The 23,851-nt window shown below is 53.0% G+C and overlaps 3 protein-coding genes across 4 annotated transcripts in view; 1 reads left to right on the plus strand and 2 right to left on the minus strand.

Moving 5' to 3' along the window:
* The window catches only part of LOC149852930 (class I histocompatibility antigen, F10 alpha chain-like), a 49,665-nt gene extending 41,541 nt beyond the window's left edge, over positions 1-8,124 (plus strand). Inside the window, exons 3-7 of one of the 2 annotated variants that reach the window (XM_090028478.1) lie at positions 3,471-3,752; positions 3,944-4,033; positions 4,439-4,471; positions 4,746-4,769; positions 5,352-8,124. In XM_090028478.1, coding sequence (XP_089884604.1) covers positions 3,471-3,752; positions 3,944-4,033; positions 4,439-4,471; positions 4,746-4,769; positions 5,352-5,404 — 482 coding nt within the window. In that variant the 3' untranslated portion in view covers positions 5,405-8,124. Of the gene's footprint in view, positions 1-2,719; positions 2,993-3,470; positions 3,753-3,943; positions 4,034-4,438; positions 4,472-4,745; positions 4,770-5,351 lie in introns of those variants that run through there. The other variant, XM_090028479.1, reaches the window with a different exon arrangement.
* Positions 1-23,851, minus strand: part of LOC149852907 (BOLA class I histocompatibility antigen, alpha chain BL3-7-like) — a 622,447-nt gene that overhangs the window by 570,411 nt on the left and 28,185 nt on the right. The window lies entirely within an intron of this gene.
* Positions 41-2,713, minus strand: LOC149852931 (uncharacterized). Its single transcript, XM_090028467.1, is given in 2 exon segments — positions 41-1,637; positions 1,640-2,713. Coding segments are annotated over 2 exon segments (1,629 nt in total). The 5' UTR covers positions 2,187-2,713; the 3' UTR covers positions 41-555.

Genomic DNA, 23,851 nt, shown 5'->3' on the forward strand with positions numbered 1-23,851 from the left:
TCATCTTGAATCCACCCCCGCAACCACTTCCCTGTACTATCCATCCCGACTCCCTCCCCAACCCCTACCCGCCCACCCTCTTCAAGTATGCAATTGAAATCCCCCATCACGATCCGCGGCCCTCCACCCCCCATACACATCCCCATTTTGCGGAAGAAACGCACCCTCTCCGTTCTCTCGGCCGGGGCGTAGATGTTGTACAACGTCACCTCCACGGCCTCCACCTCAATCACTGCCTTTTGCAGTCGCCCTTCTTCCAGGACCTGCTGCCCTTTGATTTTCAAACCCCGCTCCCTCATCAAGAACCCTACTCCTGCCGCTCGATTCTCGTTTGAGCCCCCCCACCACGACGGTCCCACCTCCCAGCGCTTCTCCAGAGAGCCATAATTTCTCCCCCAGGGGATCCCGCACTCCTGTAGGCCCAACACTTGCGCGTCCAGACCTTGTAAGGTGCTGTACATTGACTCCCATCTCTGCCTCCCATATACACTTCTTACATTTAAAGATGCTATAGTCAACGCCATCCTGGCTATTTTTCAGGCAAAGCCTACCTCGTTAAACATCCGTTCCGCTACTGGGATCTGAGCTCTCTTCCCCCGCTTTCCGCATCCCCGTGGCCCTAGCCAGATGTTCGATCGCAGTCGGGCTGAGGTAGCCACAAACGTCCGCCCTCCCAGACTCCTCAACCTCTCGTCCCTCCACCAGCAGCTCCCCGCTCTTCCCCTTGTCTCTTTCCAGTGCAGTCCCTTCTGTCTCCTGGACCGTTCCCCTTTCCTCCTCTATTCTCTTTTTCATAGGTTTAACCCTCCGCTTCTTCTTTCTTTTTACAGGGGAGGGCTCTTTCCCCTTCTCCCCAGGCAGGTCCAAGTCCATGCTTGCCGAGTCCGATTCGTGTGCCCCTTCTCCCGCTGCCTCGCTCTGCTCCTCCTCCATGTGTTCCTCTCCTCCCGCCTCCAAAAGCTGGTCAGCCGCCTCTATCACGTCGTGTCTCTGCTCCGCTTCCGGTGTTTCCTCCACTAGGAAGGTGTCTACATCCAGGTTGGTGGACTCCACCTCCTCTGGCTTTTCTTTATCCCTCTCCTCTGCTGCGTGTGACTCTCGGGCTTTGTTCGCGTAGGACCGGGGGCACTGGCGCTGCAGGTGCCCCTCACCTCCACAAACGGTACATTTCAGTTCCTCTTTACAGGCTTGTGCCCGGTGCCCCCTGCCGCCACACCTGTAGCAAACTGTCAGGCTACAGAAGGCAGCCAGGTGCCCCGCCAAGCCGCACCCGCTACACAGTTTCGGCTGGCCATGATAAGTCACGTATCCACGGTAGGGCCCTATGGACACGACAGAGGGCAGGTGTCTCACCCCGCCGGGGTGTCTCGGGTCTTCGTCCAGGATGACTCTGGCTCTCCATGCCCCGGTCCAGATTTGCCACTGATCCAGGACCCGCTGAATATCAAGGATCTTTTCGACCCGCCCCTCCAGCCACCTTCTGACATCTGCATGCTCTAGGTCATCTGTATACATTTTAAAATATAAAACTCTCTCCTGTGCCTTCTGGCCTGCTTCAAAATGCAGACCCCGTAAGTCCTCCTTGTCTGCTACTTCCGCGTACCGGGCCCAGAAGGCCGCGTACGCCTCTCGCCTCCAAAAGTGATATTCCAGTGGTGGAAGTTATCAAAAGCCACCACGCAACTTAAATCTTTAGGGTTCACATGCAACTCTTCAAAAAGCACCCTGGTCATAAAGTCTGCTCTCAGCATGGTTGTATTCCCTTTGACCCCTTCTGGGGTCAAAGTGGCCTTCACCCGCAGCTTCAGCGTTCTTCGGGGGTCTCCTTCTTCCCACAAACAATAGGAAGGTTCCGGGCCCTTCCGGGCAGCTTTACTGCTCTCTGCAGAGCTCCGCCTCCCTTCCGGCAGCGGGACCGCCCCCTCTCTAGAACCTTCTTGCCCAGCAACATTACCACTCTTCCTCTCTGAAGACACCACCTTGCCTCCTCGGCCCACCGTGGACCAGTCCCCAACCACCTCTTCCGCCATGCCGCCAGAAAGCTCACCGGAAACGCTCTTCATTGTCGAAGCCAACAGCATCTTAGACGAAACACTTGCCAATCCGTACTCTTCAAGAATCAAGGCTTGCTTCCGCGCCGCCTCCTCCAGCAACCGAGCCTCTTCGTCCTGCTCCACCACCTCCATCGCTCCAGCAAGTCAGCAGCCACAACACCTCACAGCTCATGGTATCCCCCCAGCCGGGAGGAAGCTCGCCTACGTGGTCACACTGCTTCCCCTGGGGGGCACCTCTGGGGCCAGAGCCCAGTTCCTGCTCTCTGGGCAGCTGCAGCATCAGGCTCAGCTCCTGCCACCCCTGCTGCCCCGCGGGGAGGCTGTCCAGCCCCGAGCTGCTCCCCCAGGGACAAGCACTGCCCTGCTTTCCAGCCTGCACTTGTCCCACCTGATGTCCCACTGCCCCTGCCTCTGCCAGCCTTGCCCCCTCCCTTCCAGGGGCCGGTCCCATGCTCCTGCCCAGCCCTGGGCTCGTGCATGTTCTGGGTGTGTTGTGGTCCCTTCGGCCTTGTTCTCCATGAACAGAGCCCATGAGCTGTGAAGTGCTTCTCCTCCCCCTCCCCACCCCCAAGGTCAGCTGTGCCCCTGCCCAGCCTGGCAGCCTATGGTGGCACCTACTCCCTGGGGCTGTGACCCTCACCCAGGCCTGGATCTGTCTGTTTCAGGATCTCACACTCTCCAGGTCATGTACGGCTGTGAGCTTGGCAGAGACAACAGCATTCGAGGCTATCGGCAGGATGCATATGATGGAGGAGACTTCATCAGCTATGACCCGAGCACGCACACCTGGGTGGCAGTCGCACCACAGGCCCAGATCACCCAGCGCACATGGAACGCGGATATGGCCAGTCTTCAGGGATGGAGAGCCTACCTGGAGGGGGAGTGCATCGAGTGGCTGCAGAAGTACCTGGAGCACGGGAAGGCAGCGCTGCAGAGCAGTGAGTCCCGGTGTCTCCTCGCTAAAAGCAGCACTGACCAGGCACCCTCTCCCCCTAGGCAGCGTGCGCCCCCTCCCCCGGGCTGCATTTACCCAGTTCCCGTCTGCGGGGTGGTGAGTGCTGTCTCGGTGCTGCCACAGGCTGAGACCCCAGCATTGCTGTAAGACGCAGCGTGCCCAGTCCCCACTCTGGTCAGGCCCCTCAGCTGGGCAGAGCCCCTGGGGTGTCTGTGCCCCAGTCGCGTGTCTCTGACCCAGAGATGAGCTGTCTCTGACCCCGTTCCTGCACCCTGAGCCCAGTGCAGCCGTATCTCCTGCCTCCTGTGCTCCTGCCCCAATCCCATCTCCTTCTGCCTGAAACGGCCGATGGAGGCAGCTTCATATGGCCCAGTGCAGGGGCCCAGCCTGGTCTCCTGGCAGGGATCGGGCCCAAGGGTCCAGCGGGGAGGTCGCTCTAATGGGTGTGTTGTCCCTCCCAGAGCCTCCCATGGCTCAGGTGAGTGACAGGTCATCCCGAAATGGACTCGCCACCCTGTCCTGCCGGGTCCACGGCTTCTACCCCAAGGAGGTGGCTGTCATCTGGCTGAAGAACGGGGAGCCGCAGCTCCAGGAGACGAGCCTCTCAGGGGTTGTTCCCAGTGGAGACGGGACCTACCAGACCTGGGCCACCATCGAGATCGACCCCAGCAGCGACCACAAGTACACCTGCTGTGTGGAGCACGCGAGCCTGGGTGCAGCCCTGCGAGTGGCCTGGGACAAGAGTGAGTGCCCCCCTCCTGGAGGGGACCCTGGGTGCTAGTGGAGGGACGGGCTGACTGACCCTGGTGAGGGGGCAGGATGGGGGTGGGCGTTGGAGGAGACGTGGGACATCAGTGGGGAGGGGGCACCTCGGGCCTGTAGTGGTGGGGCTGGTCTGAGGTTTCCCCTTGCTCACGGGCCCCTCCGTCTTCAGAGCCTGAGTCCAACCTGATGCTGATTGTGGGCGTCGTTCTCGCCGTCGTGCTGGTCTGTGCCGCGGCAGGCGCAGCGGTCGCCCTCCGCAGTAAGTGCTGGGGAAGCCCTAGGCGCCGGTCTGTGCCTGGGCCCTGGGGAGTGCGGGGCTAGCGGGGGTCACCACTGCCACGTCAGGGACCTGGCGGGGGACGGTGGGTCTCCGGCTGCCCTGGGCTCCCAGGTCCGCGTGCCCCGCGGCGGTGGCAGCCAGGCCCCAGCCCCAGGGCTGTGCGGCTGCCTTGCTGAGGGCCCCCGAGGGCTGCTTTTGGGCTCTGTGTGATCTGTGCCCCCCATCCCCTCCCCTCCCCCGGTGGGGGGTCCTGGGACCCATATCCCAGTGTGAGCCCTTGGCTTTGTGGTGGGAAGGCAGCTCCTTGCTGGGCTGTGGCCCAGGTCAGGTCCGTGTCTGGTCGTGCAGCACCCGCAGTCGCTGACTTCTGCCTTCTCTCTGCAGGGCGACAGGCAGCAGGATACAAAGCAGCAGCCAGTAAGTGCGAAGCCCATCCTCCTCCTCCTTGTCATCCGCTCTGCGGGGCAGCCCCCTGGGCACAGCCTGTCCCAGCCCTGTTTGACGCTGCGGGGGGGGCGGGGCAGAGCCACAGGCCTCACTGCGGCGCGGGTGGGGGGAGGGGAGGGGGCGCAAGGGCACCTGCCACCATGGCATCTGGGTGTCCCTGCCGGCAGGGCCTGGGGGGGACCGGGGGTCGGGGGAGCCGCTCCCTGTGCTTGGGGGGCTCTAACCCTTCGTCCTTCCCCCTCAGGTCACAACGGCTCCGACGGCTCCGGTGAGTGCCAGCGTGAGGGACTAACCGGGGGGCGGGGGGGCTGCTGGGGGCGGAGAATGGGGAACCAGCCCGTGGCTTTGCCCCAAGGGAGGTCACTGTGGGTCTGTCTGGGGGAGAGGGGGGGACCCGTGCCTGGGCAACAGAACTGGCCTGGCTGGGAGCTCTTAGCCTGACCTAAGGTAGGTCCCCGGCCGGGAAGGACCTACCTCACCCCCTGCCTGTCTGCTGTGGCCTGGGGCAGTGCTGTTCCCTGGGCGGGGGTCAGGTCTCGCCCTCCCCCCTGTGCAGCCGGCAGCTCTGGCTGCATGTGGGGCCACAGGGCTCCTGGCAATCCCACCCCTCTCTGTGCAACCCCTGGGGGAGGGGCTGGGGCAAGGGTCACCCCAGGGGTACGGTTGCCATCCCTGTGACCCAGGCAGTCTCTGCCTGTCGGGACCTAGTCGCTGTCCCTGCAGGGCAGAAGTGCAAAGGGCTCCCACCTCATTCTCCTGTGCCCAGGGTACAGGGGCACTGCGGGGTGGGGCATCTTGCAGGGCTGGAGGGCTCCCACCTGGCTAACACCTGTCCTTCCTCCCCGTACAGGGAGCAACCACGGCTCTGACCCCTGCGTCAAAGGTCAGTGTGGGGGGCTCTGACTTGAGGATCCCCCAAAGGAGATGCTGCCTCTGTGCAACCAGCCCTGGGAGCCCTGGGTCACCCCCTGGGTGACAAATCCCAAATCAACCTAGAGTTTGGGCTGGTTGGAGCCAGAGACATGGAAACCTCCTCCTTCCAGAGCCCTTCTCTTTCCCCATCTGCCTGGCAAGCAGCTGTCAAAAACAGTGCTTTCTCCAACTTACCACAAGGACTTTATGGTATCGGGGCAGTATTTGGTATATGATTTACCCATGTGACCCAGGACTGCCTTTTTCTTCTGTGCATGTCTAATGGGGTCTCCTTTCCCCCTGTTACTTGGAGTAAGTAAGGACGAAGTTGCAAAATTGATGCAGCCTACAAGGAGCCCTAGGAACTACTGTGTTACCAGTCAATCATGATTCACTCAGGGACCAGCTCAATACACAGTAGCTGGTGAGGATAACGAGTTAATGAGCAAGGATTAACACCTACAAAACCACAGAGGAAGGAGAGGAAAGAATCAATACAGAGGCAGGACCTGCTTCTGCTCCAAAACAGAGACAGTCAGTTGCACAAGCACCCATGTCACAAGTTTTTTGCCTGTCAGCAGCTAGGGGGTCAGGGCCCCAGAACCCCTGCACCTTTCTCCTTCACATTTGGCAGGTTTTGTGACTGCAGCAGGGACTAGCAGCCAGGTCTGCAGTAGTTTCCCCCACCCACTGTACCCCAAGACAGACACAGCTGCACAAGCACCCATGACACAAGGTTTGCCTGTCAGCTGCTAGAGGTGCAGGCCCCAGAACCCAGAAGCCCCTGCACCCATCTCCTTCACAGCTGGCAGGCTTTGTGGCCTCAGCAGGGGCTAGGAGGCCTGCAGCTTTCACCCTGCTGCGCCTTAACACACACAGTGTCACCCATGTCATGAGTTTTGCTTGTCTGCAGCTTAAGATACAGTTTCCTCCAATTCCTGCACCTATCTCCTTGAAACTTGGCAGGCGTTGTGGCCCAAGCAGGGGATACCGTTCCTGCAGTTTTCACCCCGCTGTGCCTCAACACACACACAGTGTCACCTATGTCATGAGTTTTGCTTGCCAGCAGTTTGAGGTGCAGTTTCCCAGAAAACCCTGCACCCATAACCTTGAAACTTGGCAGCCTTCATGGCGTCAGTAAGAGCTGTCATCCCTGAAGTATCAACCCCACTGTGGCTTAGCATACACACGTGGCATGAGTTTTGCTTTCAGAATTTTGAGTTACAGTTTCCCAGAAACCCCTAAACCTATCATCTTCAAACTTTGCATGTGTCATTCCCTCATTGGAGGGTACAAAGCCTGCAAGTTTCATTTGAATCACCCAAAAGACAACAAAGTTATAGCTATTTCATTGATTCCTCATTATACTCTATGGCCGAATCTTCAAATTGGCTCCAAATCTTCCAAACTGATTCAACTGAATCAAACAGGAAAAATGATTCAGATCTCTGAATTGAATCTCTGGCATCCAAATTGGTTGAATTTGAATCAAATTTTTCCCTATTTGCACAGGCCTAATGGGAGCCCCCGGGAAATGCCAGGCCAGTTACCTCCCTGGTGAAGGGCGAGGAGGGGTGCCTTAATCCCAGCCCCCACCATTTGGTGGGTAATCCTGAGGGCTGGGGTAGTAGTGGGGTCAGATATGCTCATGTGTAGGTGTCTGAGCCCAGCAGGGATGCAGATTCGAGAGTCTGCAGAGGGGGTAGTGTGTAGAGCATTGGGAGGCCCTGCACAGAGCAGGGCTGAAGTGCGAGTAAGCCTGGAGGCCAGCACAAAAGCCAGCACCATGAGAAACTGGTTGTAAGCATGAGAGAGAAACCCCAGGGTGGGGTGTAGTGTAGAGTTGCCTAGTGAGAGGCTTGGGGCAGAATTAGCCCAGGGTTTGGCCCAAGGCCGGATCATGTAGAGTAGGGAATCTCATGGGAACCAAAGGCTGTGTGGCAAGGCCAGTATGCAAGTAGCAAAGCCTGATGGCCCAAGAGGGGCCGCTCAAAGAAGTAAGGGCTATGAAGTGTGGCCCAATACTGGGTGGTATGCCAGAGGCCCCGGTGAGAAGGGGACGGCCTGGAAGAGACCTCTTGCGAGAGGGGAGGTGGTATGAATGCGTGAGTGAGTGGAGCCCAACTTTGGACTGGGTTTGCTCCAGTCTCAGACCGGGGAGTAATACTAATCTGGATGCCACCTGTAAGGCATGGGCTGAGGCATAGGGAAGGTTCAGAACTGCGGATAGCGCCCCCTGGCATGGTGACTGGGGGTGGCAGCCTCCCACATTATCCCACCAGTTTATGGGAACAGCAAAGTCGTGGCAGGAGAGACTGGGCACATTGCCCCATAGAGACAGGGTGGGTCAGCATGAAACTCGACCTCGAGAGTTGACCCCTCTCACATGCTATTACAATTAAAATACGCTAGAGGGCACCTCAAAACAGTTCTACCCTGCTGACCTCTTAGTACTAAATTGCAGCAGAGGGCACTGTCTCAGATGTACTATCTAGTTTAATTAAGTGATGCATCTTACCTAATTGTAATTTTAAGTTTTTTATCATTGTTATGAATGATATGATGTATACAATACACTTATTGTAAGCCAGATCCTCTGACTTGAAGTTAATCATTTTGTCCTATATTTTTAAAATTTTTGTAATTACTTTGTAATTTGCTGTCCTTTTTTAATTATTATTTTTTTTGCTCCAGTAAAGTTTTATTTATTTTTCAAATCGACTGTGTGGCTTTCACTTATTTTCTCTCTTGAACATGGCGCTTGGCCAGACATCTGGCATAAGCAAGTTTGTGGGTGTTTTGGGCGCTGCTCAAAATCTGCATTGCTGGCCTTCCAGCCCATGTGGTATGCCAGTTTGACTGTGTTTTAATTTTGGGGGTCCCAGCTGATCCAGGCCCTGTTTGCAGCTGACGGTTACACAGCAGCCCCAGGAAGCAAGGTAGTAGTGTGTTTGTTTTGTTCGTTTGTTTGGGGTGGGGGTTGTGGGACAAGTGACACCAGTTGCCTCCACCAATGTTGGTCGCTGTTTACAGAGAGCTGTTGATTATATCCATTAGCAGGGTAGCACTGATGCTTTTTCCAGTTGGTTTCCCAGAATGATCATTTGTTGCTGTGAAAGCCCCTTCTTACAAAAGGTGGGGTGTCCAATGCTCGCATGATTAGCACCTTTCCCATCCACTCACTCATTGGACACCTTTTATTTTTTCTGCCTTCACCTACAAAACTTTTGGGGCGATGACAATTCACCTTTCCACTGCTGGCCCTGATATGGGATTACACCCACAGGGTTTTGTTTGAGGTTTTTTTTGGTCCAATGGGTAACCCCCTTTCCCATGTAATGCCATCACTGACAAAACTTTTGGGGTGCTGACCAGGCACCACTCCACTGTGCAAATCTTGATATGGGACAAGGCTGGCTGAGGCCTCACACACATGACCACCCACATTTTACCAGACCTACACAAGGCCCAAAGAGCTCGTCCCCTTTTGGAGTGTAATACCTTCACTGAAAAAACTTTTGGGATGCTGACCAGACATCTTCCCACTCTGAACCCCAAGTTCAGATTAGGCTACCTGTCAGGGTGCGCAAGCATGATCGTGCACAATTTACAAGACCTTAGCCCTCAAAAGCTTCAGAGGTTGCATCCTAGGTTGTGTTGGTCCAAGGTGTGGGTCACCCCCTTTTGCCATGTAATGCTTTCACTGACCAAACTTTGGGGTTGTTGCCCAGACGCCTTTCTGCTGTGAAGCCCTATTTGAGACTTGGGCTGGCTAGACAGATTTCATGTTAGGCTTGCTACAGGGTTGGACGTGTGGGTGACGGCCTGCAGCTCCCACTTGCTCAGTACCCACCCCCATCCCACAACTGCTGCCATCAGTATCTCCAGGCAGGTTCTCTCCATCACAGGCTGCTGCTACACTGCCCTTCCGCTCGAGGCGTGTGACCATGCACCTTCCACCACACGGTCAGACTCTCCTGTCCCCAAGCCCTGCCAACAACAGCCCCGGCTCCAATGCTCCACCCCACCATACGCCATGCACACACTTTTTCCCCACTGCAGTTTCACTACCCAACACCACTCCAAACCTCCCATTTTCCTCTTGGTTTCTATTTAAATAAACTGCAGGAAGTCACCCAAATGACCTCCTGCCCCCACCCCCAGCTGTCCTCCAGGCTCTCTCAGAAATGCTGGAACCCCCGCCCACCAGCTGGCCAGTGGCTACGGTCTCCAGAGCGGCCAGATGCGCCTTTCTCCTGACCCCACGCCCCCGCCGAAACCCTCCTCTGGTTCCAACAGAGGCAGTGCACTGGTCAGACACTTTCGATTGAACCAGAACTTCCATTTAATTTCCTGAAAAACTCAGCAACACAGCTTCACTCAATTTTAACAGCAAACTTGAGAAGGAAGCTTTTACTTTGTCCTACAGAGCACGCTGTCTATCTGCAGCAGCCATAATGTGTGTGGCCAAGCAATTTCTCACAATAGTTCCCCTGCCAGTGGTTGCTTGCATGTCTAATGCCCCACTATGCCCTACTTGACCCCTTTTGTATCTGGCACCCCCTTCCTTCACTTCCCTCAATTCTTGAGCCCAAGAATCATTAAAAATTTCACCCCACGCTTTGCAAATATTGTGGATCCACGCAGGCTGCCACTATGAAAGCGGTGGTGTTTTTTGGCTCTACATTGAGATTGTAATCAGTGACGTCCACTGGGCTTTCGGGTGGCCAAAGGTGCATTCAACACATTCATGCAGCATTTGCTCAGGTGATAGTTGAAGGTCTGCTTTTACCAGTCAATCACTTGGCTGCCATATGGCTTCATGAGTCAGAGCAGGAGGAAGTAATCCGCATTCACTGTGATGAGCAGTGGCATAGAAATACCCCGGATCATCCACTCCAGTTGCATATTTGCCTTTGTCCATCATCTCAGACAGTGGTGAGCTTTGAAAGACACATTCATCATGAGCGCTTCCTCCTCAGCCAGTACAAATGTTAGCAAATCATTCATGGTGGTTAACTACAGCGTGGAGGATCACGGAATGAAATCCCTTCTTATTGATGAACGACCAGCTCTTCCAGGATGGTGCCGGGATTGTGTGTGCTGTCTAATGCCCCGGTGCAGTTAGGGAACTCCATTCCCTTGAATCCTTCAACAACTTCCCTGGGGTTACTGAGGCATAGGCACTGGTTTGCTGCAGCTTCCTACAGCAACTCACATGTTCCTCTTATTGCCACCCCTGCTGTGCAGGGAAGCACACCAAACAGGTTTCTGATGAACCTCAGGCTTGCTTCTTTCACGATGGCCATGGCCACCTGGTTTTCTGGGGCGAGGGATTCCCTCATCACAGTTTTCTGATGCTCGCACTGACAGCATATCGCCTATGTGGAAGAAGGTCTCCCTGCTCATTCTGAATGCCTCGAGCTACTGCTGATCTGCCCCGGTCGACATAAAAATACATTCCCACCAGTCAGAGCTGCTCATGTGTGCTCATACCTGGCAATCATTGCCCTTTATGTTTAGATTAAAAGCCCTTATAGTCCGCAGATCCAATAATGCTTCTTGTAGTTCAGATTAGTTCAGCAGTTCAAAAAGTTCTTCATCATGGTGCGTCTTGAAGATCCAGTCCTAAGATGGTATGCCATAAAGAGGTTCAACATACCATATGCTGCATTCAGCAACATGAGCTTTTGCTCCTCGAGTAGTGCAGTTGTCCACTCTGAGTTTTCAGGGGCCTTCAAAGCCCCCTGTGTATTCTCTGTTCATGCCCAACGTCTGGATGCAGAGGTGAGGCAGCAGAGACTTGGGGCACTGTTGTGTCAGGAGTGCCTGACAAGACCTACAGCTTTACCAGGTTGGGCGCTCATTATCTGGTGCCATTATCTAAATCAGGGGTTCTTAAGCTTTTTTGTGCCATGGACCCCTTTGGCAGTCTGGTGAAGCCTATGGACCCCTTCTCAGAATAATGTTTTTAAATACATAAAATAAAATACATAGGATTACAAAGGAAACCAATTATATTGAAATACAGTTATCAAAATATTAAAAAAACAAATTGGTGATATAGTAATATATGCGCTTCTTTATTAATGCATTAAATAACAAGACAATACATTTAAAATATAGGCAAGTTAAAGTTAAATTCTATTTTTAAAGACATATCAGTGTGAAGGCTGTGGTTGCTTAGCTTGAATAAGAACATTAAACTGTGGGGTGGTCTTTGACAGGGCAACACGCGTGTCATGTTGGACATCCAATCGATTTCAATTTTTTGTTTTGATGGTTACAAGGGTTGGAAAATCCTGATTCGCAAAGATATATTGTTGCAAATGGAATTAAAGCTTCCATAGCTCGCTTTACAAGGCCCGGATCTGCTTCTCTCAAGGAACACCAGAATTCTCCAAGGCTTTTTGAGTTAAACTCCAATTATAGTAAGTTTTTTGTCCTAAGATCAATGAGTTCATCTTTGGCTAGGTCAACATCTTTGATACAGTTTATATCAGAGAGAAAAGGACTGCCGATCCATGGTTCAACTTTAATGCCATCAAGATAGAAATCACTTCTGAAAGAGTGCTGACGTGTTTCCAGGTGTTCACAGATTTCTCTTTGCAAAGAAACTGACAGAGAATTTTGTGTCTCACCTCCATCTTGCTGAAGCACTTCCTCCAGCATTTGAAAGTTTGCAAGGATGTTGGCCTCTACTCTCTTCTTCCGTATCCGCAGCTTAGGCAAGAAAGCTTGTAATGTTTCAGTAGCATCCAAAATGGTGACTTCAGGACCTTGAATTGAAAGATTTATCTCATTCATATGGTTAAAAATATCTGCCAGGTAAGCCAACCCATGGATAAAATCCTTTCTTTCAAAGTGTTCCCAGAGCGGGTTTTCTTTTTCTTTCAGAAAAACTGAAACTTCTGCCTTTAGTTCGAACAAGTGCTTCTAGACTTGTCCTCTTGAAAGCCAGTGAACTTCTGTGTGGTAGACAAGCACTTCATATTCTGCTCCCATTTCTTGACAAAGTCTTTTAAAAATGCGACGATTCAGAGACCTGCTTCTGATAAAGTTGAGGACTTTTATGGCTGTTGACAAAACTTCTTTCAGGGTTGTTGGAAGAGTCTTTGTTGCCAGTGCATGTCTGTGTAAAAAGCAATGAATGACAACGACGTGAGGAGCTTCCTTTTCCACTAAAGTAGCAAAACCAGATGTATTACCAAGCATCGCCGGAGCTCCATCTGTGCAAAGAGTATGAAGTTTTCTTTCCAGTCAAAGTTTTGTTTGGCAAAAACACTTTTTACCGTTTCCAAAATGTTGACGGCCTTTGTAGTTTCCAAAAGGGACTCAGAAAATAAGAATTCTTCTTTGATGGCATCAGCATGCACATAGCGAACAAAAACAAGGTGCTGGCTACATTGAGAGATGTCTGTAGTTTCATCCAGTTGCATACTGAAGGGGAATGGTGAGGCTGCCAATTCCTCGATGACCTGCTTCAAAATGTAAAAAGAAATATCAACCCTTCTAGAAGATATCATATCATTTGACAAGGAAACCCGGCCCCAATGTCTGAGCAGGCAGAACCTCCAGAGAGTCCACACTGGGCAGAGGGACGTGTCCATGGGACAGGTTCCCCATTGCAGGATGCTCTGCTACACCGTGCAGTAGGTTAATAATTTGGTGTGCGTGGCACTGGGTTCAGCCCTCCTAGCTTTGGCCAACATCCCCTCTAGCCCAGGTAGATACTTGAGTTGTGCACCCCTGGTGTAAGAGGTGGCAACCCTAGCCACACCAGATCAGACATTTGTCATCTCACGGCCTCATATACACAGCCCTCATAGGTAGGTTTCCCATCCTGCCATGTGCTGGTGATCATGAGGTCTCCATCTAAGAGGAACTGCAGCCTTGTCCCATCCCACTTCATGTCCAAGAGTAGCCTTTTGATCACGCATCTGAGTTACCGTGAGTTAGATATCTATCAGATCTTGAGTAGCTTACTCACAAGCATCTTCCAGAGGCCGGTGAGATCCGTTCTAGCGTCCGGCTGTTCCTGGTTCATGAGTTTTTGGGGGAGAGGGCCTTTTCAGATGTTTATGTTCCTCTGAGTCCTCCCGTCATGGCTCCAGCCTCACCTCATGGCCGAAGAGACCGCCTCCTCCCCCGACCTAACTTATATAGCCCCTGTGACCTCATTCACCCGGGCCAGTGGAGGCCAGCCCTGGTTGGCTGCCAGCCAACCAATTTGAAATACATCACCTGTTACCGGGCAGATCCCAGCCCACCAGGTAGATGCCCCTCACCCAGGTGGCTGATGCCAGTCCGGTAGGCAGAGGGAGCAGGTTTCCCCCTCCCTCAGGAGTGCAGCCAGCTCAGGTTACCTAAAGAGACAGGGCAAGGGTGTGGTCTCCTCTGCTGAGCCCACCCTACTCAAATAGTCACAGCACAGAGATTTTAATCACAGTGTCACAGGGCAGAGATTTTTGGGGAGAAACCAAGGTGGCTTTCTGCCACACTGGCAACCACACGTTCTACACGTGGACGTCCCTGGAGCTTGGCCCTACATCCGCTGTGCAGCGCTGCGCCTGCCGGGTGGAGCACAGCAGCCTGCCGGAGCCCTCGCTCACCTGGGGTGAGGGCTGTGGGGGGGACACTGGGTGGGGAGCCCCCCTCTGGGAGCTGGGGAGGGACCAGCCGCAGAGAGGGGCCTCAGGCATCCCTGCCCATGGGCAGCATTCACGGCTCTAGCCCAGGCTCTGCTGCGATTAAGGTGCACGGCTCAGTCTGGGGAATGTCCCATGGCAAGGGGTTTCACACGCCAACAAGTTCAAATTCAGGATGGTGGAGGCTGAGCAGCAGTGGTCCATCACCCTGTCCCCGGAAGGTGCATCCCTGGTGCGTGGTGCCCGAAGTAACTGCTGCCCACTTCTCCACCCTGCAGTCTCTGACAAGACAGACACCCTGTCCCCCTGGGTCCTGGCTGTCATCATCGTGGCTGGGGGTATGATCCTGGTTGTCGCTGTCCTGGGCTGTGCCATCATCAGGAGGAAAAAGTAAGGAAGAGGGTCCTCATGACAGCGAGGGAATAGGCAGCAGAAGAGGGAGGATCAGTATGTACCAGCAGGGCACAGGGCCTATCTGGGGGGAGCCGGGGCATCCGGCCGTCATTGCAGCCACCCCCAACAGCAGCGAGAGCCCAGGCAGCCTCCAGCACCGACCCGCAGCTCCCTCGCGGTCTGCGCCTTTGGCCGCCACGGGGAGTTGGGTGCAGATGAGCAGACAAGTCACAGCATGGCGGTCCTAGAAGGGCTCCGCTCAGGGACCAGGAAGCGCCCTCACGTGGAGCCCTTCTAGGAATCTGTCGGCCCACAGCTTGCCTCTCCTTGTCAGCCATGGCAAGGGAGGGCAGCACCCGTGGGTGGCAGCAGGGTGAGGATGGCCCAGCGAGGGCCTTAACTGCGGGGCACCGGGGGGCTCTGTTTTTGGGACACTGTCAATGGCTGAACCTGGGGCATTGACTGCCCTTGGACACATCAGGGAGGATTAGCCCCTCTCCCCTCTTCATCTACAGCGATGGACCTTTCTCTGCCTGGCTTTCAGGCATCGCCCGATCCGGCTACACTCCGGCGGGAAGTGAATAACATCCTGGTCCCATATCCCAGGACATTTGGGGTAGGGGGCAGGGGACCCTTGTCTTGCTGACACCCTGTGGGCCATCACCACCTCTAAATTATGTTTCCTCTATTGGCAGCCAAGAGCTGAGATGATTGCAAGTCAGGCTTCTCATCGGGGCAGCCCCCGAAAACCAGGGCCCCCCCGGCTTGAGGCAGCAGGACTGCAGACCCGACACTGGTCCCTGCTGCCTGGAGAGGACCCTGTCTCCACGTCTCGGGCTCTTGCATTTCAGAAGATTGTGTTTGTCCTGCTGCTTGTCTGTCCCTGGCCATGGGTTACCAGAGCTGTCTCCAAGCAGGCGCCTGTCTCTGGCTCTCCCCAGTTACTTATTATTTATTCATGGACATGCCCCTTTTCCCGAAAAGCAGCATGCCTCCAGGTTTTTTTTTTTTCTCTGACACCAGCAGATGAGTGGTGATAGGACCACAGGATGATAGGTTCCTAGGAAAGTCGGGACCTCCTGGGGTCACATCTAGTCCAGCCCTGCAGGCTGCAGACTGTGGCCAGTGGCTCACAGACCGCACTGGGCAGTACTCACTAGCAAAGCCTGAGCTATGGATGATGTGCGCTTATGCTGGCGGGCAATCCAGCATTAATAGGCTTTCAGTTCCACCACAAGTTGTAGCTTGGAAAGGTGGACTGAGAATGTGTTTATCGAGCCTTTAATATTACAGACAGCCAAGAAGAAACAACTGCTTTTCAGACGGGTGTCACAGCAGCTGGGAGCAGCCACCGCTGTCCTGTTCTGGTCTCCTGCCCTGCGCTGCCCGTGGCCTGGCCAGTGGAGCAGAAGCAAGAGGACGTGGCAAGCAGCGTCCCCAGATGGGATGGGAAAGGGATAAGAAGCCCTCCTCTCTCCAGAGCTGTGCTTTTCTCAGGGGCACCGGCCCCGCTGTATTGGCTCCTTCCAAATCCAGAGATCACCTGGTTCAGTCCATTCCTGGGGGTGACATGTAAGGGGTGCACGTACTCCCCCTGAGAGCGCTGGTGCACCCCTTGTCAGGCCATGCTCCCCGCTTACATGACAGGGGAGGGGGGCAGACGGCAGCGCCAGTGCCCCCCTGCGAGCGCTGGCCAGAACGCAGCAGTGGATGATGCGGCTGCGGCACTCCCAGAAGTGGCTGAGTGTGATTGGCCATGAGGGACCTCCTCTCCCTCCCCACCCCGGTCGCTGACTGGTCACTGGGGTGGCACGTGCCCCCCCGACTCAGATGGCACCAGTCACCCATGTCCATTCCCAAAGTCTCACTGAAAGAAAAATGTGAGTAACAGAATATTTATTTAAATGAGCCACAGATAGATCTGGGGTGCATACAGGGGGGATCTCTGCAAAGCCAAGGCAACATGTTGCCAGGATGCATGCCAGCTTCCTCCTCTCTCCGCTATCCCGCCCGGCTGGTAGAGGTAAAAATGTTTCTTGTGCTGGTGGAGGGAGCTGGACAGGCACAGACACAAGTGCTTATTCTTATGTCCAATAAAAGCTTGGATTATATAGACCTGCCTCTGTCCATTCCCATTCCTGGAGCTTGTGGGCATCATGCCTTGCTCCCTTGGAGACAGTTTGAGAGACACGGTCTGAGAGCTGGAGAGTCTGGGAGGCCAATAGCTCACCCTGAGTGTAATAGAGCAACATGGATTATGGTCATTATTGGTGTTGTTGGGACTGTTGCTTGGTTGTCCCTTGGAATAAATACCCCTTTCCCCCATTAGTGTGTGCGAGTCAGTTTGGCTTAGGGATTCTGCCAACTATTCTAGGATTTGGTAGACACCTGTGCCCACACCTGCCCCAATTCTTACTTGTTGATTTGGTTTCTCAGTCAACAGATTGGCCATCCGGGTGGAACCCGGTTTGCTTAATTTGACTTGCTGCTCAACACAGAGAAGGGCAACCCAAATGATGAGGAGCCTGGAGCAGTCTCCAAGCCAGGAGAGACTATAAAAGGCTGGGACGCTGCCCTTTGGGGAGGAGAGGGGGAGAGGACGAGCTCTGTCACATGGTGGAGGGTGAGGACCAAGTGAGCAGGGACCTGCCGCTCCCCAAACCACAGAAGACTAGAATCAGGGGGCACCTGCAGCAATGAAGTGGCAACAGATTTAAAATGAAGAAGAGAAAGGACATTGTGATATCACATGTCATTAGCTTGTGGGATTCATGGCTGCAGGAGGGGGTGGAGGCAGAGAGAAAAGCTGGGGTGACTGGATGAATTCAGGGATGACGGATCTATTAGTAGCTATTGAACAGGACAACTGGAGATGTTTCCTGGGGCATCTCTGCCCCTCTAATGGCGGGTGCCTGGGAGGGGCTGCGTCTGCTGATCCAGGCTCCTGATGAGATGAATGCTGCGTATATAAAAGGGGCATAATAGTGGTAGACTTTGAAGCTGGGTGTCTGCCTCCATCCTTGGCTAGCTTTCCCATGGCTTGGCCATCCTCAGCCATGTGTGCTGCCCTAAGTGGTTCCTGCTCTGTCACCTCTGCCCTCACGCTCCGACCCACCTTGGGCTCAGGAAGGGCTTTGTCCAACAGGGCAAGGGGGACCCTGGGGCATCTGGGCAGCAAGTGGTGTTGGGGGGAGGCTGGGAGAGGAGGAGGGGACCAGATGGTAGTTCCTATGCCCCCAAACCTCTACCTATGTCCCAGAAGGATCCAGAGCAGACTGCTTCAATGGTGGAATAATGCACTGTGGGATAGCAGCTGGAGGACTCTGTATTTCACATGGGCAGTAAGGGGCTGGAACAAGCTGTGGAGAAGGCTGGAGGGTGTCCACAAGGTGCTGTGTGGGCAATGCAGGGTGCAGTGTGAAGGATGCCTTGGATAAATGGGGGTGAGGACTGGGGAGCCGAGACTCAATGGGCCACTCCAGCACCGCTATGATTCCCCACAATGGCTGTGGGTACTGTGGGTGCCCCAGGACCCCTGTCACCTGGGCTGTGCCTTGGAGCTGTGTGAACACAGGGCAGTGCCTGAGCCAGAGGACATCTGAAATGGAGACATTGCAGCAGGTGAAATGCAGGAGGAGGTGGGGGGAGGGGGGCATGTGTATGTGTGCACGTGCATCTATCTGTTCATACGTGTGTATGTGCATGCATCTGTGTGTGCGTGCATCTGAATGTGTGCATCTGTGCGTGTTTGCACATGTGTGTGTATGTGTGTGTATATGCATCTGTGCCTGTCTGTGTGTGTGGCATGCACAGTCGGCGGTGCTACTATGCAGAGCCATCTGCCTCACCGTGTCAGGCCCAAAACCTCATCTCAGGAGTATCCCTCAGGGAGTCTGTAGCTGGCTGTCCCACTTCCTGGAGAACACCCGCAAGCCCAGGGTAACATTGCCACCACCCCGGCACTGGTCTCATGTAGACCTCTGTGCAGCCTGGGGCACACAGACCATGCAAACCTTAGGGGTGCTTTCCCCAAAGTAATATTTCTGTGTGCTTCTTTCAGCCCAAAGCATACCAAGACGGCATCCAGAGTCCAGAGTAGGTGTTTGCCTCACCTCTAAAAAAAAAAAAAAATCTATTCCAAGCCTTGGGGACTCCAATGGTAAGAAAGTTTTTTCTTATGTGCAATCTAAAGCAGTCCTGGAGGAGTTTGTGACCATTGTACCTTGTCATCCCTTGGGGAGCTCTGGTGAACAGGCATTCCCCCAGATCCTGATGCACACCCTTTGCAAACTTATAGTGACCACCAGGTCACCCCTGAGCCTGCGTTTTTCCAGACTAAAGAGTCCCATGGCTCTCAGCCCCCTTCATAAGGCCTATTCTCTTGCCCTCTGATTATGTGTGTGGCTCTCTTCTGGACTCTCTCAAGCTTATCCACATCCTTCTTGAATTGTGGAGCCCAGAATTGGATGCAGTACTCCAGCTGCGGCCTCACCAAGGCCGAGTACCATGGAAGGACGACACCCTGAGATTTACTTAAGAAGCGTCTATGGTAGCAAGCCAGAGTTCGGTTTGCTTTACCAGCTGCAACATCGCATTGGTGGCTCATGTTCATCTTGTGGTCAGTCATGACCCCCAAGTCTCTTTTGGCCGTGGTGCTAGTGAGTGTAGCATTGCCAAGCCTAAGCATGCTGCAGGGTTTTTTTTCCTAAGGTGGAGTACCTTGCATTTGTCAGTATTGAATGGCATCAGGTTTAGATCCTCACATTTTCTAAGCCTATCCAAATCAATCTGGATCACCAACCTATCCTCAGGTGCGGATGCTATACCCCAAAGTTTAGCATCATCGGCAAACTTGCCCAGTCCACTTCTGACCTCAGTGTCCACATAGTTAATAAAGATATTGAAGAGTACAGGTCCAAGGACAGAGGCTTGGGGGACACCGCTGGTCATGGCAAACTATGATGATTCACTTCCATTAACTACCAGTCGCTGATTCTGGCCTCGGAGCCAATTCCCCAGCCATCGGACTGTGATGTAGCTGAGGCCACAGTTTTGTTAGAAATATTATTAGAAATGCATAATGAATAGAGTGCTGTTAGAACTGCACAGTTTGCATCTCGTACCTGATAAGCAGAAACACTACCAAGGACCTTTTGTGCTAAGAAACACTCCCGTTTCTCCTCCCCCTGACTATTCACATGCAGATTACAGAAGCTGGAATTCAACTGACTGTGTCCTTGAAGGGGGGGATTTCAACTCTTGGTAACCTAGAGAGCTTTCTGAGCGTGCGTAATTAGCTAATGCATATATGCCTATCCGCCCCGCATACTTAAGTAGTTAATTATAATATACATGTGACGGATGAAGTGACGTGATGACATATATGTTTGTATGAACCGGAAATGAGTTGTAAGAGTTCCTGTTTCTGCACACGTGCCCAGGAGGGAAGAGATAAAAGCCAGCTAAGAATTCCCTCAGGGGGCAGAGTAATCTGAGATTTTCTGTCTCTGCTCTGACCCTATTTGCAAATACACCTTTTGTGCTGCTAATAGTGTGTGCCTGAGAATTATTTGCGAGCCTCCAAAAGAAACAAACCGCTTTTTGCATCAAAATCTGGCACCCAACGTGGGGCAACTTTTGGACTACCCCAAAATCCAGCGACAAATCGCCTCCGGCACCACAGGGAGTGCGCACCGAGCTGACTTTTTGGGCTCGCCCTAGGGTCTGAGACCTGAGTCAGGATATTCGGGAAGTTAAAGGCTCCCATGCAAATTTTTAGTTTCCGGAGTCGCCAGACACACACTCCGGCATTCTGATCGAGATCTCTGGGGTATCTGAGTGAGTATACGAATTCCCTTGCCCAATCTGGTGTCTGGATCCAAAAACAAAGGATGTGAATGATTGCCGAGAGACTTTTGGCTTGGCTCTCATTGTAAATCGTCTGTTGTTAAGGAACTTTTGGTATTTGGTGTGCCTTGGGCGCACTTTTGTGAGCAATGGGTGCTGGTCGCTCCCATGTAGAAAACCCGGATACACCCTTACAATGCATGTTATGGAATTTTAATAAATTTGCAAAGCTGGCAGATTATGGAGTGAAGATGAAAAAGGGTGATTTAATTAAGTTTTGTCAACTCGAGTGGCCAACATTTGGGGTCCACTGGACCCCGAAAGGATCCTTTGTAGTAAAAGAAGTGATAGCTATCCATGAAATAGTTATGCAGAACGGGTATTGGAATCAATTTCCTTATATTGATTGTTGGTTGTGGGTGGTTCAAAATCAACCACCTTGGATTGAAAAATGCTTAGTAAAGTCTCATGTGATGGTTGTTAAAGGAAAGACTCGAGGAGGACCGCCTGTATTCCCTGAGTCTAATGAGGGGGGGAATTCTGAATTGACTGAGTATCGGACCCGCTCTCCAGTCGCCCTGTCAGGTAGTGAGGATGAATCAGACAACTCCTTGGGATCCAGTCCCTCTGCACCACCGCTCCCTCCCTCAGGGAGACTACCACCGACATATCAAAACATACCTGATGATTTAGAGCGTGAGCCTCAGCCAAGTGCCCCATCTGAATAAGGGAATAAGGGCTATTATTTGCGCAAGCCTGTAGAGTCACAGCCGGTGCTGAACTGCCCGATGTGAGAGGTTATCGGAGACTGGGGCAATGCAACTTTTGTCTACACCCCATTTGGTACTTCAGATTTATTTAACTGGAAGAATCAGAGCCCCTCTTTTCATGAAGACCCTGAAAAGATGAGGGACCTCTTTCGATCTATTGGGCAAACCCATCGACCCAGTTGGGCTGATGTCCAGATGATGCTCCAAACCCTCCTGACCCCGGAGGAGAGGAGATTAGTGTTGGGGACAGCAGAGCGTATTGCAGCAGCCAGGGTAGAAGCAGAGGGAGCTGCTGGTCGTACCTTGCGTGATACCTACCCTGTTGAGGAACCGAGATGGGATAATCATACTGCAGAAGGAAGAGAGGTGAGTGCACGGTATCTGGGGATTATAGTGGAAGCAATGGGGAAGGCAGTGCCTCGGGTTACTAATCTGTCTAAATTGTATGAAGTGAGGCAGGGAAGAGAAGAGGATCCTTCAGCTTTCCTCGGGAGGCTGTATGAGGCGTTTCGCAGGTTTTCGGATCTGGATCCAGAAGCCCCAGATAATCAACGCATGGTAAATATTATGTTTATTGGTCAATCCGCTGCTGATATCCATAAGAAGTTACAAAAAACTGAGGGAGGTGCTGGGAAACCGATTTCAGAGCTGGTGGAAATTGCATATAAGATATATGGGAATCGTGAGCAAGTGCAGGAGCGCAAGGAGAATAAAAAGGCTCAGCGACAGATGGCAGCGCTGGCAGCTGCTATAACTGGAGGTAACCCTGGAAAGGCTGGGATACAGAAGAGGAAGGGAGAAAGAGTGGGAGCAGATGTTTGTGCTTATTGCAAAGAGAAAGGACACTGGAAGAGCGAATGCCCAAAGCTGAAGGAGAAGAAAGAGGGGGAACCGAGAGGTCACCTCATGCGGGCAGAGGAAAAGGGTGAGGACACAGAATGAAGGGGACGGGGATCTAAGACCACTACCCTTCGGGTTGGAGCCCGAGAAGATCCCATGGTAACCATTAGGGTTGGTGGCAAAGACTTTGAAGCCTTGGTGGATACTGGGGCTACATTTTCAATGATTCCAGAAAAACCCCCCTGTGCAGGAACTAGTGAACAGCATGTACTTGTGGAAGGGATTGAGGGAACGCAATCCCAACTCCCTGTTTGTAAACCACTCCTCACCAAAGTGGGGGACCATTTGCTTGAGCACTCCTTTGTATATTCTCCAAGCTGTCCGGTTGCACTCCTTGGGCGGGACCTACTCACAAAATTGCAAGCTGAGATCTTTCTCAGAGACGATCAGATGGTGGTCCAGCTACCTGTCAAGCAGAGCTCGAACTATCAGATGGCTCTCCTGGAGGACCGTCGTCCTGCAGTAAGTTCGGAAGATCACATGACTGGAGTAGACCCTTCGGTATGGGCTGATGGAACCCCTGCACGAGCTAAGTCGGTCTCCCCGGTAAGGATCATACTCAAGGATGGGGAGGGGCCCGTTCGGGTAAAGCAGTATCCACTCAGCCGAGCGGCCAGAGCTGGACTCAAGCCCTTAATAGAGAAATACAAGAGGTGCGGATGGCTAGTGGAAGGGTCCTCTCCCTATAACACCCCCATTCTTGGAGTGCCGAAGGCAGATGGGGTCTCATACAGACTGGTCCAAGACCTGCGAGCAGTAAATAAGAAGGTCCTTTCAGACCATCCTGTAGTCCCGAACCCACACACGATTTTGACACAAGTACCGGGGGAAGCTGAAATATTTTCAGTGCTAGATTTGAAAGATGCTTTCTTCTCCATTCCCCTTCACCAAGAAAGTCAAAAATTGTTTGTTTTTGAATGGGAGGATCCAGATACTTTCCATAAAGCCCAACTCATGTGGAGAGGTCTCCCACAAGGATTCATAGCAGCCCCCTCATATTTTCGGAGTTGCCCTTCAGAAGGACTTGGAGGAGTGGAAGAGATCACATCCCGCAGTGACTCTCCTCCAGTATGTGGATGACCTGCTAGTTGCAAGCCCAAATTTGCAACTCTGCGAGGAAGCCACCAGGTCACTGCTAAACTCTCTGGGGGAAAAAGGATATAAAGTCTCTAGAGAGAAAGCCCAAATATGTCAGCCTGAAGTCACATTTCTGGGATATAAGCTCTCAAAAGGAGTCAGAGCCCTGAGTGCAGATCGCATACAGGCAATCCAAGGTCTAACCTCACCCAAGTCACCCAAGGAGCTGCGGGCATTCCTAGGGCTAACTGGGTTCTGTCGACTATGGATACCAGATTGTGGTGGGAAGGCTAGACCACTGTATGACTCACTGACTAAGGAGAGTCTCACTGAATGGAAATGGACTAAAGAAATGCAGCATGCCTTTGATCTGCTTAAGGCAGCATTAATCCAGCCCCCTGCCCTGGCCATCCCAAATAGTAAAAAGCCATATCGACTGTATGTTCATGAGAATCGAGGGGTTGCATCAGGGGTGCTGACACAGCCATCAGGCCCAACCTGGCGACCTGTGGGATATTACTCAAAGGTTCTAGATCCAGTTGCACTCGGGTGTCCAGCCTGTCTTCGTGCTGTGGCAGCCACAGCAGTGGTTGTCGAAGAAGCCCAGAAGATAGTCATGGGTGCGGATATGGAAATACACACCCCACAGGGAGTTCCTCAGATTCTAGGGACTGAGGCAGGAAAGTTTCTCAACCCCTCCAGACAATCACGGTATGAAATATTCTTGCTCTCTAATCCAGGACTTACTTTCAAACATACTACAGCTTTAAACCCTGCAACCTTGCTGCCGGAGTCAGGGAAAC

Source organism: Crocodylus siamensis, chromosome 15 (genome assembly GCF_052110815.1).
Source record: "Crocodylus siamensis isolate JL-2025a chromosome 15, ASM5211081v1, whole genome shotgun sequence".
In the NCBI taxonomy this organism is placed as follows: Eukaryota; Metazoa; Chordata; order Crocodylia; family Crocodylidae; genus Crocodylus; species Crocodylus siamensis.